Source organism: Pelodiscus sinensis, unplaced genomic scaffold (assembly GCF_049634645.1).
Source record: "Pelodiscus sinensis isolate JC-2024 unplaced genomic scaffold, ASM4963464v1 ctg47, whole genome shotgun sequence".
NCBI lineage: Eukaryota > Metazoa > Chordata > Testudines > Trionychidae > Pelodiscus > Pelodiscus sinensis.
Window position 1 is genome coordinate 143,470 of NW_027465886.1, and position 12,617 is coordinate 156,086.

The 12,617-nt window shown below is 52.7% G+C and overlaps 1 protein-coding gene across 2 annotated transcripts in view; it reads right to left on the minus strand.

The window, feature by feature from the left end:
* Positions 1-594: 594 nt before the first annotated feature.
* The window catches only part of AHCYL1 (adenosylhomocysteinase like 1), a 38,046-nt gene continuing 26,023 nt past the window's right edge, over positions 595-12,617 (minus strand). Inside the window, exons 6-17 of one of the 2 annotated variants that reach the window (XM_075916023.1) lie at positions 12,316-12,410; positions 10,895-11,001; positions 10,278-10,394; positions 9,968-10,031; positions 8,496-8,584; positions 7,928-7,998; positions 7,087-7,181; positions 6,846-6,944; positions 6,056-6,124; positions 4,873-4,951; positions 3,238-3,358; positions 595-2,904 (exon numbers count right to left, since the gene is read on the minus strand). In XM_075916023.1, coding sequence (XP_075772138.1) covers positions 2,898-2,904; positions 3,238-3,358; positions 4,873-4,951; positions 6,056-6,124; positions 6,846-6,944; positions 7,087-7,181; positions 7,928-7,998; positions 8,496-8,584; positions 9,968-10,031; positions 10,278-10,394; positions 10,895-11,001; positions 12,316-12,410 — 1,013 coding nt within the window. In that variant the 3' untranslated portion in view covers positions 595-2,897. Of the gene's footprint in view, positions 2,905-3,233; positions 3,359-4,872; positions 4,952-6,055; positions 6,125-6,845; positions 6,945-7,086; positions 7,182-7,927; positions 7,999-8,495; positions 8,585-9,967; positions 10,032-10,277; positions 10,395-10,894; positions 11,002-12,315; positions 12,411-12,617 lie in introns of those variants that run through there. The other variant, XM_075916024.1, reaches the window with a different exon arrangement.

Consider the following 12,617-nt stretch of genomic DNA (forward strand, 5'->3'; position numbering starts at 1 on the left):
TCACCAATGGTTTAATCAAAAGCGACAGCTGAAACCTCACCCATGTGACAGGAGTGCCAAGCCCTGGCCTTTTAGGCATCTCAAGAAAGATCTTAAAGAGACACTCCAGGTAAAAAGAAAACAACATGGCAGCAAATCCAAGGCAGAGCTAAACCACAGATTCAATTGGGGGGCGGGGGGGGCCGGAAGCGGGGAGGCGCGCGGGAGTGGGAGGTTCGTTTTAATTTGCTAGCCATGGTCTGAGCCCAATACATAGGATTTTAACAATCCTCCTGCAGGACTATAACAAAGCCCAAGGACAGACCCTCTCTCAAGTGGTATTCTACATAGAGAGGAGTTCCACAGTGTTGTCATGAATCTAGCAACTACAGAGGGAGCAATTTTTACATCTGGGGGCAACAAGCTTGCATCTACAAGGCCATGACCAGGTGTGTGCAACTGCAGTTTGGTGAGGTGTGCTGCACTCTGTTTGAATGGGCCATGATTAAGTCGATTTTAAGCTCTGTTCTTATGCCACAGAAAGGACAGTAACTGAATCACTGATCTGAAGGCTACCATGTTAGAGCGTAGAACAAAATCTCACCAGGCAAGAGAAGGGGTTTTCTAATCATTTTTAATTAGACTTTAATGATTTATTGCTCATCTGCAAGGATTAATATTGCATTCATTAAAAATCATTCATATACAAAATAAACCTTTCCCACCCGGATTGGTGCTAACATGCTCCCTCTGACAGAACCAAGGCTTCTCTAGGCATAAGACCAATTGTTCCGTTGTGTCCTTTAGTTACATGGCTTATACCGAGATGGAGCCCTTAAGCTAAGATTTCTCGTGACACTAACACTCAGACAAACGGAACAGAGGGCCATCATGACGGAGAACATTTAGGAGAACATGTACTCTGTTTGGCTGAGTGGGAGACCCCAGCCTGCTCTGGGATACTAGAACTTCTGTGCGCGCAGGAAGTGCAAAGGGAGTCATGGCATGGAGCAAACCCCCTGGACTGGAGCAATGATGGAGAGGGAGCAACTCTATGCTCCTGGCCATGTCCTCTTCCCTGAGCAAGAGGAAAGGGGAGCAGGGCCCCCAAAGGATCCTGGCTCACCACTCCAAACCCAGCTGCATCTGGCTGGAAATTCAGGTGATGGGGGGGGGGCGAGGGGAGAAGAGGAGTGGGATGCACTGGTGGACTTGGTAATGTCATTGGGAACCAGACCTGGTAGCCCAATGCAGCAGCGAGTCAATCAGAAACTAAGAGTTTACCCAGGAGAGGAGGGCAAGAAAGATTAATCAGCTGGGCAAGGCTGTCAAGAAGAGTCTGGAGGATGAAATCTTAACCCTATCAGCAAGGAGCTGTTCACTTCCAGAGAGGGAAGCAGCCAGGATCACCAAGAAACAAATACAGGTGGGTTCCTCAGGGGCGGTGCTGGGAATGAATCTTTGTACTTGGGTGAGGGTGGCACGAGAGCATAGGCTTGGTCAAGAGGGTTTGCTATGCCTGGCTGCAGCAGCTCAATTGTCGTTGTACCTGCACATTCATGCAGGGCTTTGAAATGCTTGACTGACGCCGTCCACTCAGCAGAAATACCCTCAGGGACTGGAGCTGGGCTGTTCGGCCACTGCAGCTCGAACTCCTTCCCTTTACCTGCCGTCGAGCAATGAACTGGAATCTGGATTTTTGTGCTGTGACCCTTGTTGAATTAAGCCTGGAAGAGGCTGAAAGCCATGGGGCATTCGCACCTTCCATAGTGGGACCATAACAAGGTGAACCAGATGAAATAAGACAACCTGCCAACTTCTGGGCTGGGGGACAAAGAGGTGATTGATCAAAGCAGCTTCATGCTTTAGAGGAGAGCTGTCAGCTGGCCAGGCATTCCCCCTCCCAGTGGAGTTCAGTGGTTTACAGAGCCGTCCCGACTGGAGAATTTTGATTTCAACATGAGCACTTGCTGGTGGAGCTCATGGAAGAGCAGTTACATCATCACTCTGCATGTTAAGGGCCAGGTGTGTTCCACACACTTGTGCTCAATGCCTGGGGGAGTTCACGGGACTCAGCTCACATTGGTGGCTCATGGCCGGACAGGCTGCGGCGTACTCTCAGCTGCCTGACTAGTCCTCGGTGTGCCCACTCGGAAACGCTTGCTCCCTTAAAATAACGGGCTGGAACGGAAAAGAAGAGAGAATGGTCTGAAGTGAAATAAGGTGTGGCCAAAGCCTGGCAAAGAGGAGGCGTCCGATGGGTAGGCGATCCCTTTTCAAACTCAGATCAGCACCTTAAAATAGACTAGTTAAACCCGACCGGGGCTTATCCTTACCAGGCACCAAACCACCTTCACATAGGCAACCTGGGCTGGGGTTACACACCTGTACCCCAGCTGGCCACTAGGTGCCACTCTGCTCCAATGCAGGGACAGGAGCATTGATCTAGCAGCTAAAAACTGGGCTCGTTAAGGCAATTTAGAAGTTGCAGATAGTTCGGGGGGGGGGGGGGGGGGGGGGGGGAGAGAACAACACACAGAGTACCTCTCTCAGTGTTTGCAGCGATCCCAACTAAAACTAAGGTGCACTGGAAAGGTAAAAACCATTGTGGGAATGAATTGCCCTTCCAACTCAGGAAAGGAAACTCCTCCCATTACTGAAAGCCTGACACCACACAGGCAGGCGTCAGCCATCAAGCAGGAAGCAAATCCCACCGTGTCTGCCAAGATCAGACCTACAGAGAGACGCGATCACTTGAAAGTGTAAGACAAAGAAGTGACATTAAAATCAGACTGCTAAAAGAAAAACAAAAACGGTTTTTTTTCCAAAAGAAAAGAGTAAAACAAAATAAAATGATCTTTAAAAATAATTTCTCTAAAGTTGTCTTGTGTGGTCCCGTCCTTCATGGCTGTGGTCCATCAGTATCTGAAACACAAGGAGAAGAGACCCGAGTCAGGCTACAGGTACGACACTAGAATCCACGCTGTCAGTGGGACAACTGGCACCTTCGGAGAGCAGCCAGCGGCCAGCGCAATTCTTTCCCAAGCCTGACAAACACCAGCTCTACCACCAGCCTGGGTGCCTCTCATCCCACCCAGAGCTGGCTAAGCAAACAGCTGGTCTGCGTCCAGCCACGTTGACAGTATTACCCTGCCCCAGCAAGCAGCAAGGTATCTACACCCCCACAGGGCACTGCGATCAGAGGCACAACCCATGCTGCTCCCCCGGGAAGAGACAGCCCTCTCACACGGCTATTACCTGTAATAGTTGGGTTTGAAAGGCCCGTTCTTGTTGAGTCCCAGGTATTTTGCTTGATCATCTGTTAGCTCTGTCAGATGGGCATCAAAGGAAGGCAGGTGCAAGCTGGCAACATATTCATCTGGGAAGAGCAAAGATGAAGTCAGGGGGATTGAGTGTCATGGCCCTGCCCACGGTGGCACATTTAACAGAACCAACGCACAGGTGGCAGCTATTAAGTGACATCAGAATGTGGTACTGGATGCCCCAGCTACTACAGAGATGGGCAAGGGCTAAGTCCTAGAGGGAACAGCTGATCCCTGCAGAGTCAATGTGTCCTGCACTGCCTGAAAAGGCCTCTGGCGTCGACGGCTCTTCCTCGGCTACTTGGCACTGCTGGAGCAAGATGGGAAGGGCTCGGCCACTCCCCCAGAATCCTGACGGGTGGCATGAGTCTGGGCTCTACCCCGACCCCCGCGGGCTGTTGGGGAGCATCTCCCTCGCCGGTGGCTTTGCCTCCTGTGCTGGGGATTGCGAGGGGGAACGATGCTGGCCAGACAAGGGCACCAGAGTGCTCGGTGCAGCGCTTGGGCCAGAGTCTGACCTGGTCGCCAGGGCAGGAGCAGACTCCATTAGCAGGGCCTTGAGGCCAGTGTCTTTTTCTTTATAGTGCAAGGCTTAACGACGTGCAATACAGCACTTGTGGCTAACATGCACCTCGCCCAACCCCCTCAGGTACCTGCTATGCGGGGCGCTTGCATTCTGAACATGGTTTAAAACCTGGGGATTGGGCCATGCCCTGACCTTAGGCTAAGCCCCACCCTCACATGAATTAACACTACTGAGAACTAGCTACACCAGGACACCGCCTGCTCAACAAAAAAAGCAGCTGCCTGGAGCACAGCAGTTCGGAGACACTGGTGCACTGGTAGAGAACTGAGGGTGGGGGGGAGCACACAGAACCCCTTACACTGTGCCAGGGAGCTCCCCACTCCAGGGGCGGCTTCCCTGGGGTACTGCTGAGGGGAACCTTCTGGCACCGTTGCATGTGGTAAGCACACCCCTCCTCGCCACTGTGGAACGGACTTGCGCAAGCTTGAACTGCACGTTCAGGAGGTGACTCGTTCATTCTGTGCTGCCCAGAGCAGCTGGCTCACTCCCACCACTGGCGTGAATGGACACCAAAGGCAGCCTGACCCTGGCTTCTCCTACATTTTACTGTTACGAGTCTCAGCCTCAATAGTAAAAGCATCTTGCTGATCCTCCAAGTCAGAAGAGCAAAGCTGTGCTTCTGCTTCATTAGCATCAGCCAGGGACTCTCGCTCCAAGCCCTGCTAGGCAAGACACATGGTCACTGGCACTTGGGTGTCAGGATAAGGTTTGAGAGCTAAAGGCAGCACATCAGTTACACGACCCAGCCAACAGTGCATACACATCACCCCAAACTTCCTGCCTGCTACAATCCCCTCTGAATAATCACACCGCAGGTTGGCTTCAGTTTCTCCTAGGAGCAAGAAAAGGAGGGCCAGAGAGCTCCGCTGAGTCTGGGGAGATTGTCGCTTCTCTAACAGCTTTGCTGGGCCCTGGCTGGATCCCACACAGCCCTGTTGGTTGGAGACCCCTTCAACTAGGGGCTCCAGAGCTTCCTTTACTCACCCATCTTTTTAGGCAGCAGGTACACATCTTGCTTGTATCGTCCCTCGGGAGCATTGTAGAGCTCAATCAGGGCTAGAGCCTGTGGAGACCAGGAAGGGTAAATCAGGCACCAGAGCAGAACTCAGCAGTGTGGGGGGCAGGGAGAAGCCTGCCAGAGGCCAGACCATGGTATGCATGTGGAGATTGACACTGATGGCAATTAACACACCAGAACAGCCCACCTGCAATGCAAGACAATGGGTCCTGGGTCTCCTCACTGATAAAACCCATTACAAGAAATGTTTCCATTCTGAAGATAACCTTGCCTCCTGGTCATGCGACTCAAATACCATAGGACCCTGGCACTAGAGAGCCACAGAGAATCTGACCAGCATCTTTTCAGTGCTCCAGCTGGATGTGAGGGCAAAACATAACCCTTGGACACACAGAAAAGCCAATCAAAGATAAAATCATCTTCTGTGAAAATCTACAGTGGTCCTCAGTCACAGGCAAGGGAATTTGTGTTTAACAGACATTCATTTTAACCTGGCAGTGTCCTCTCTCAAGAGAAATGGCCAGCTCTCCCTTGATGTAACTTGGTGGAGCAGCAGCTGGTCCAAAGTGCTGATACTGTAACACGTTCCAATTGGCATGAAAATAACTCCCTGTCAAGGGAAACAATCCCCAGAAACTCCCTTCCGCAATGCCCAGAGCTAGAGAGTTCAGTTTAGAACAAGTTTAAGGGCCTTCCAGCTCCAGATTTCCCAGTGTATCATACTTCCTGCATCTCTCTCAGATTATAGCAAGGACAGCCTTGACTTTGCATGGCACAGAGCAGAACTCGTAGCCAGTGCTGAACACAATTTGCAGCGCAGCGCTGTATTTCTTTACAATGCTGTTTCCAGAGACAGCCACCGGCCAAGAAATGTGAAGGGCGGTGAGGACAGCTCTCCATGTGAGGTAACATTGTTACCGAGGAGGGTTTAAATCATTTTGATCTTCGAGCCAAAACAGAGTAGAGAATTTTTTTATCCCAAGAGAAGTTGCTCCAAAGCTGTACACTGCAAACTCACGCGGCTGAAATCCTGAGCTACAGAAAGCATCTCCTGCTGCTCAATGGTGACGTCCAACCTCCCCTCAAAGTACAGTGCGAGGCAAGACAGGCGAGCCTTGAGCCGAGGACTGAACGGCTCCAGTCACATACCTGAGTGGTGGCTGTGATGGACAGAACAAAGGTGGGAACTGTTGAGCAGCTCAGATTGAGAAGACGACCCTACAATGGCAACAGAAAGACACTGAACTCATGACACCGGTGGCAGCTTACGTGTTCGGAAAACGGGGTGAATTTTGTCCCTCCCAATGCTTCAGATTCACCCATTTAGTCAGGTTACTAGTTGGAGCCAAACCAGCCTCAATACTTCCCACCCTCAGGGGTCCACACACCATCTCCAGTCTCACTGCCTGGGCCGGGCCAGGCCCGGCTATTTGAGAAGGCGCAGTGCCCCGCTTCCCACGAGTTCCTGTCCTCAGCTAAAGGACAGACATGCAGTGTGGCCCTGACAAAGGGAGAGACCCTCCCCCACTGCAGGGCCGGTGGTGTGCCCAGGGAGGCGGGCGTGAGAAGCTGGAAAGGAAGGAGACATGCAGTGTTTTGTAGACACTGGGTCCTTCCCAGCCAAGACAGCAATTGGTCTGGCTAGCATGCAGGGCAGGGGAAAGGCAGCTGGTAACTGGTGCTGAGAGCAGGGGTTAGAATTGGTTCCTTAGCCCCCCTGAGACAGTCCAACCAAGAAACCAGACTCCAGGAACTTCATGGTACAGGGTCCCCCCGGCTTCCCAGCCCAACAGGGTGCTCTGTAGTTATGCTCTGGAGCTATCTCCCAACTCACACCAATGCCCACAGTATCTCCTGGGATAGCAACAGCCCCAGGAGCCCCTGCAGCAAGGAGGTGCTTAGCACAGATGCTCTTCTGCAGCCTGACTTCAAACCGTACCTCAGCCAGCAGGACCACCCGCTTGCCATCTGGCCAGATAACATGGTCCACCTGTGAGCGGACGCGCTCCCAGGTCAGCTCTGGGGTGCGGAGACTGGTCTGTGGGAGACACACATGCAGGAGTCATTTACCTGTGACCCAAGGGGCCCAGTGGAAAGCAACTGGTAGCAGCCTGAGGCTACAGGACCCAGGGCCTCACTGCTGCAAAGGCTGATGGGACATGTAAGCAGCAGAATCTCACCACATCGATTTCCGTGTTGGAATGGCCCATGTTACACACAATGCAGCTGTTCTTCATTCGGTCCAAGTGCTCCCTGGTCACCACGTTCTTGTTTCCTACCGAGAGAGGGGACGTGACTAGAAACCCAAACAACTAACTCGTGCCTACCGATCCCTCTCTTCACCCTGGCGGGCACTGAAGATTTCTGCCCAAAGCCTGGCACAAGGTTCAGTCTCCGCCAGACCGCCGCTGGCTGGTGCACTCAGCCCACATTCACTAGGGCACAGCTGGCTGGAGGGCTTGGCAACAGAGGAGCTATGCTTCTTGTTGATCAGAAGGCCACGGCTGTGGCACTCCAAAGTGAGCTCCCATAAGTGGCTGTGAGGTCACCCAGTAGCAAAAAGAACCCAAAAGGGCAAGAAAAATGTGCACTCCTGAGTCACAATCTCCCCCTTCCCGTGGAGACCGACTCCCCTTGACCCACCGAGGCCGGCAGGTGGAGCTCACATTTTGACACCGACACAGCAGTGGATTTGATTTTCCCTCAGCTGCCTTCCAGCTTGGCTCCCCTCGCAGGCTAGGAACTGCTCTAGCTCCCCACAGAGAGCAGGGACTTGAGGGAGCCCAAGGTCACAAGTTGTATGGCTCAGGTTGCCTGGGTAACATGGCGACTGAGGGGTCCAAGCACAGGAATCAGTACCTGCTCCATGCACAGGCACAGGCCCAGGCCCATCACCTGCTCTCTGACGAACGTGGAGCAGGGAAACCCTAGAGTCCTGCCCCAAGTACAGGAGCCCAGGATCAGTTCCAGGGAGCCTGAAGCAAGCCTCAGCCACAGTCCCCTCCCACACCATCACTGTACCTGTGCAAGTTATGACCACATCCACCTGGCGGACCACTTCGTTGAGTTTCACCACTCGGAAGCCGTCCATGCTGGCAAAGGGAAAAGGGGGCATGAGAAGATGAACCGGAGCAGCCCCGCCTGCCTACCACAGCATGGCCTGGAGAGGGGAAGCCAGGCAGGATGCAGCCGGCTATTCTGACCAAACAATGGCTGAGTAGCAGGCTCCCCACCCGCAGCCCGAGTGCAGCACGTACACGATAGGCAGTGTGGGTAGGAGCCTGTAGGAAAGCACCTGGCTATGGATCCCAGCAACAGAAAGCAACCTAGAGGCCGGCACCCAATGGAGCATGGAGCCCTGCACCATTCTTTTAAGGCTCCTAGGGTCTCCAAATCCTGCTGGCTCTCTTGGGCCACAGATCCAGGAGCCCAGTGGCAGCACAAGTGAGGGAAAGTCGCTGAGAGACGTGTGTATGAGACTCGGCGTGGGCCCGGGCAGGGCTGAGGGCTGAGACGTGAAGCTCAACGGGCAGGAGCCCTCGCGAGGAGCAGGGGCTCCCTCAGCAGTGTTGAACACTTCAGCTCTTACCAGGCTTGGAGAGCACAGATGGGGTCAATCTCAGTGATGTTGACTATGGCTCCGAGGGCTTTCAGAGCTGCACAGCACCCCTTTCCAACCTGCAACACAGAGACGAGCCTCCAGACATGGCTCCAGCGGGACCCCACAGACAAGCCGTGCCAAAGGACCCGCACCCGTCTGCTTACACAGGGAGCGAGGTCACTGCACACGTCTGCAACGCCAAGGCTCAGGTCCAACTAACTCCAGGGCAGAAGCATCCGTATCAGCTCTACAACATACATGGCAACAGGCACTTGGCCCCTCCCAGCCCAGCTCTTCCTCCCAGAAGGGTCATTCCAAGATCAGCAGCTGGCCTTCGTGGCCTGCGCCTAACATCCAGCAGGTCCAAGGCTCTGAAGTGACTGCATTCAGCCATGGAAGCCAGCGAGCAGAGATCACAGCTAACTGCTTTTAAACCAAGGAAATGGAGACCTGGGCCTGGACTAACTTCCACATGCACTTTAAGGAGAACAAGGGTGTGCAACAGCTTTGTCACAGACCCCATATCTTTATTTAGCACAGATGGGGTAGTCAGTGTGGCTCTACAGTTCAGCCTCAGGCATCTCATATTTAGTATGGCAAAGCAGCCCAGTTGGGACTACGGATCCCAGCATGCAATGCTGTAGCTTGCTCGGAGCAGACAGGCGAACCCTTGGAGCCCTTGGCAGATTGCCAACACAGCCTTTTGGTTGGGCAAAGTTTTGGTTCCTTCAGTGTATAAACAAATTAGTACGCATGTTCCTGGGGAGAAGAGCATTTACTGCTACCGCCAGGGTCTCAACTGTACTGGACACAGCTGGTAAGGTAAACACACACAGACAGCCTGCAAACGGGGGAAGGGGTCAGGTCCCTGATTTGTGCTGTCTCTTTTAGGTTTTACAATCAAGATAAATGTAAGTCCAGGAGTTTTACAGGCACCAGGGAGTTTCAAAGCATGCAGCAAGAGAACTGCCTCATTCTATCTGCCTGCTTTATAAAGCCAAGAGTATAGCAGAGCTCCATTCACCAAGGCTCCAGCTGTGATCACCCTGAGGGCTCTGACACTGCAGTACACATGGCATGGCCATTCAGAGCGGTACCAGCAACAACTGTGTTGAAACAGAACAATTCAGACAAATTTCGAAGCAAGCTGGGAAACAGATCAGCAGTATGTAGCCAGGTTTTCCTGCATGAGCACTTGACAAGGTGGGCTTCTATCTTCCAATGCCGGAAAACAATTCCCTCCAGGATCAGCAGCCAGCCAGGCACAGACATAGGGCAAACAGTCTAGAGAGGCACTCTTCCCTTCTACTACATATGAGCTCTTCTATCCTTAGCAAGGGTAAGAGGCTGTTGCTAGTCAGATGGATAATGAACCTGGGGAAAGGATGGTCCTGACCATGCTTCAGGGAAGAGACGCAGAATCAAAGCAACACAACTTGGTGTTCATACTGGGAACTCACCTCCCCATAGCCACACACCACCACTTGCTTCCCTCCAAACATCACATCTGTGGTCCTCTTTAGGCTGCAGGATAGAAACAGACCTGTGTTGGGATTAGTCAGTCTCAGAGCTTTCCAGACAGAGGCAATGCTCCATGCCGGCTGCTCTAAGTGACAGCCGATCACGTGGCTGGACGCTGCAACATTCGGCTAGGGCACACCGGAGTTGGATTTAAATGCCATGGCAGCCAGAGAAAGACATGAATTAAAGGAAGGCCTCCGCACCCTCAGATCTCCTCAATGGCCAGACATCCTGAAGGATCAGACTCACCCGTCCAAGATGGACTCCCTGCAACAGTATAGGTTATCGAATTTCTGTTTGGTCACAGAGTCATTGACATTCATGGCCGGGACACACAGTTTCCCAGCCTTGGACAACTGGTACAGTCTGCAGGGAGAAAGGACACTTCAGAACCTGTTCCATTAAACACTCTAGAGATCTGTCACAGCAAAGCCAAGGCGAGCCAAATTAATACCATGCCCCACAGAAAGACGGCACCCCTGTAGCCTCCTAGCCTAGCACTAGGGAGTGGAAAGCTGGCTACCCAGAAGGGCAAACTGCCACAGAACATGTAGCTCCACAAGCCGCTCAAGAGAGGTGCAAGACAGAGCCAGACACACAGCAGAGGAAGTGATTGACAAATTAAATCATGTAATTAGATACTCAGCCCTTCACAAGCTTCTGTCACTTCCTGGAAGCAATCGGAGCACATGTGTAAACAGTAAGGGTCAGGGAACCCTGAAGGCCTTCCCTCGCATGGCCAGAAAAAGTACACCGACTCACTGACTGCTAGTCCCATCCAGCTGCCATGGAGAACAGCAGCCGCCTGTAGCAAGCAAAAGAGCAGTGACAGAGGTTCGATTCATGGCTGTCCCTGGGTCCGTTACCTGTGCACACCAGTCACACTCTCCTCCACAATGCCGCGGATCTTCTTAAACACGTTGGGATATTTCTTATAAACCCAGTGAGTCAGGTCTCCCCCATCATCCAGGATCTAGGGAACATGAAGAGAAAAGCAAAGGATATTGTGTCCTGCTGCTGCCAGCAAGCCAGGTCACACTCAGCTACACACAAGCCCCTGTAAAACAGGAGATGACTGGAGGATTTCTGCTCCTGGGTTCTATTCCTAGGTGTGAGACTTGTCTGGTTCAGGGCATGTACCAGGACTCAGTTTCCCCTCCATGAAATAGGGATAACTACTGACCCACCTCACAGGCGGACCAGAAGGCTGCTTGCATACCACTTCCAATCTTTGACCTGAGCGTCTCTAAATATCGCACATGCTCACTCAGGAGCCAAGAAGTCTGTGCCCAACCCAAAAGGGAACAGTCCTCAGGGCCAGGTTTAGACACTGCTTTGCTAAAGGGCTTGTTTCCTAGGTGAGGGAGGAAGATAAATACCAGTTAGGGAGCAGACTCCAAAAAACAGAGCACCCCATGGACTTCATGCAAATTTCATAGGAACCTCCACATGGCTCTGTGGAGCTGAGCAGCACAGGGACTGGTTTGTTCTCCAGTGTGAGTTAAGTCAGGCTCTTATGGGAGTGGCATATACCCCACTACCTACAATGGGTATCGGCCTCTTGAGAATTCTGCCTACTCACAGACCCTACAAGTCTCCCCTCCTCCAGCGACCCTGGGCTGTCTAGTCACAGGCTCTAAAACACTCGATCTCTGGGAACTCCCCTTCTTGAGTAGCACTCAACCCCGCCCGGCATAGAGGAGAAAAATGCTCCACGGATACACTTACAAGCCAATTCCCCCCAGCACCATCTCTGGGGGGGGCAGGGCTGCAGAGGGGAAGAGCATTTCAAAAGCAGAAGTGCCGCAGGGAGCACGGGGCGAGCAGGGGGACTCAGCATTCCCCCACTGGCCCTATGTTCCCTGCTTAGGGGATCTTGTGCATTTCCAAAGCAGGGAGCATGGGGCCAGTGGGGGACTGCTTGAGACCCCCGCTAGCTCCGTGCTCCCTGTGGCGCTTCCACCTTTGAAATGTAGCGAGAGCCAGCAGGGCTTCCGCTACATTTCAAAGACAGAGGCGCCCTTAGCGACTATTCGGATAGTCAATGCAAATTTCCTCCATTATTTGATTAGTCGATTCATCTAAATTGGATATCCCTCTTGATACACCGAGGGACTGGTGGCACAAGAGAGCGGCCGGATATTCAGCAAAAATCACAAGGTAATCTAATCTATTTGCCATTAGCAACAGCTCTTGGAAACCTAAGCTGTGTTCTGGGAGGGAGGACAGGCAGTGGAACATTGTGCGTGGGCGGAGCACAGGAAAGGCTGGGAAATGCTCCCATTACCATGTTGGCCTGCCAACCATCCATGTTAACACAACGGTCAATACACCACCAGAAATCATCCTCTGACTCCCCCTTCCAGGCAAACACAGCAACACCTAGGGAGGAGAAAAATCCAGTCATTTGCTGCTGCTGTGCGGGAGGGCGCTGAACAAGGCCCGCCGACACCGAGGCCTGGGCTAACACATGTGAGATGGCTCCTACGCTCTTAGACTCCCCCAGCTCTTTAAGCCTACGCTAACAGAAATAGCCAGTGCTGAAAACAGGCGCCTCTGCGCAGAGCTGAACAGCAAGCCTGGTCAAGA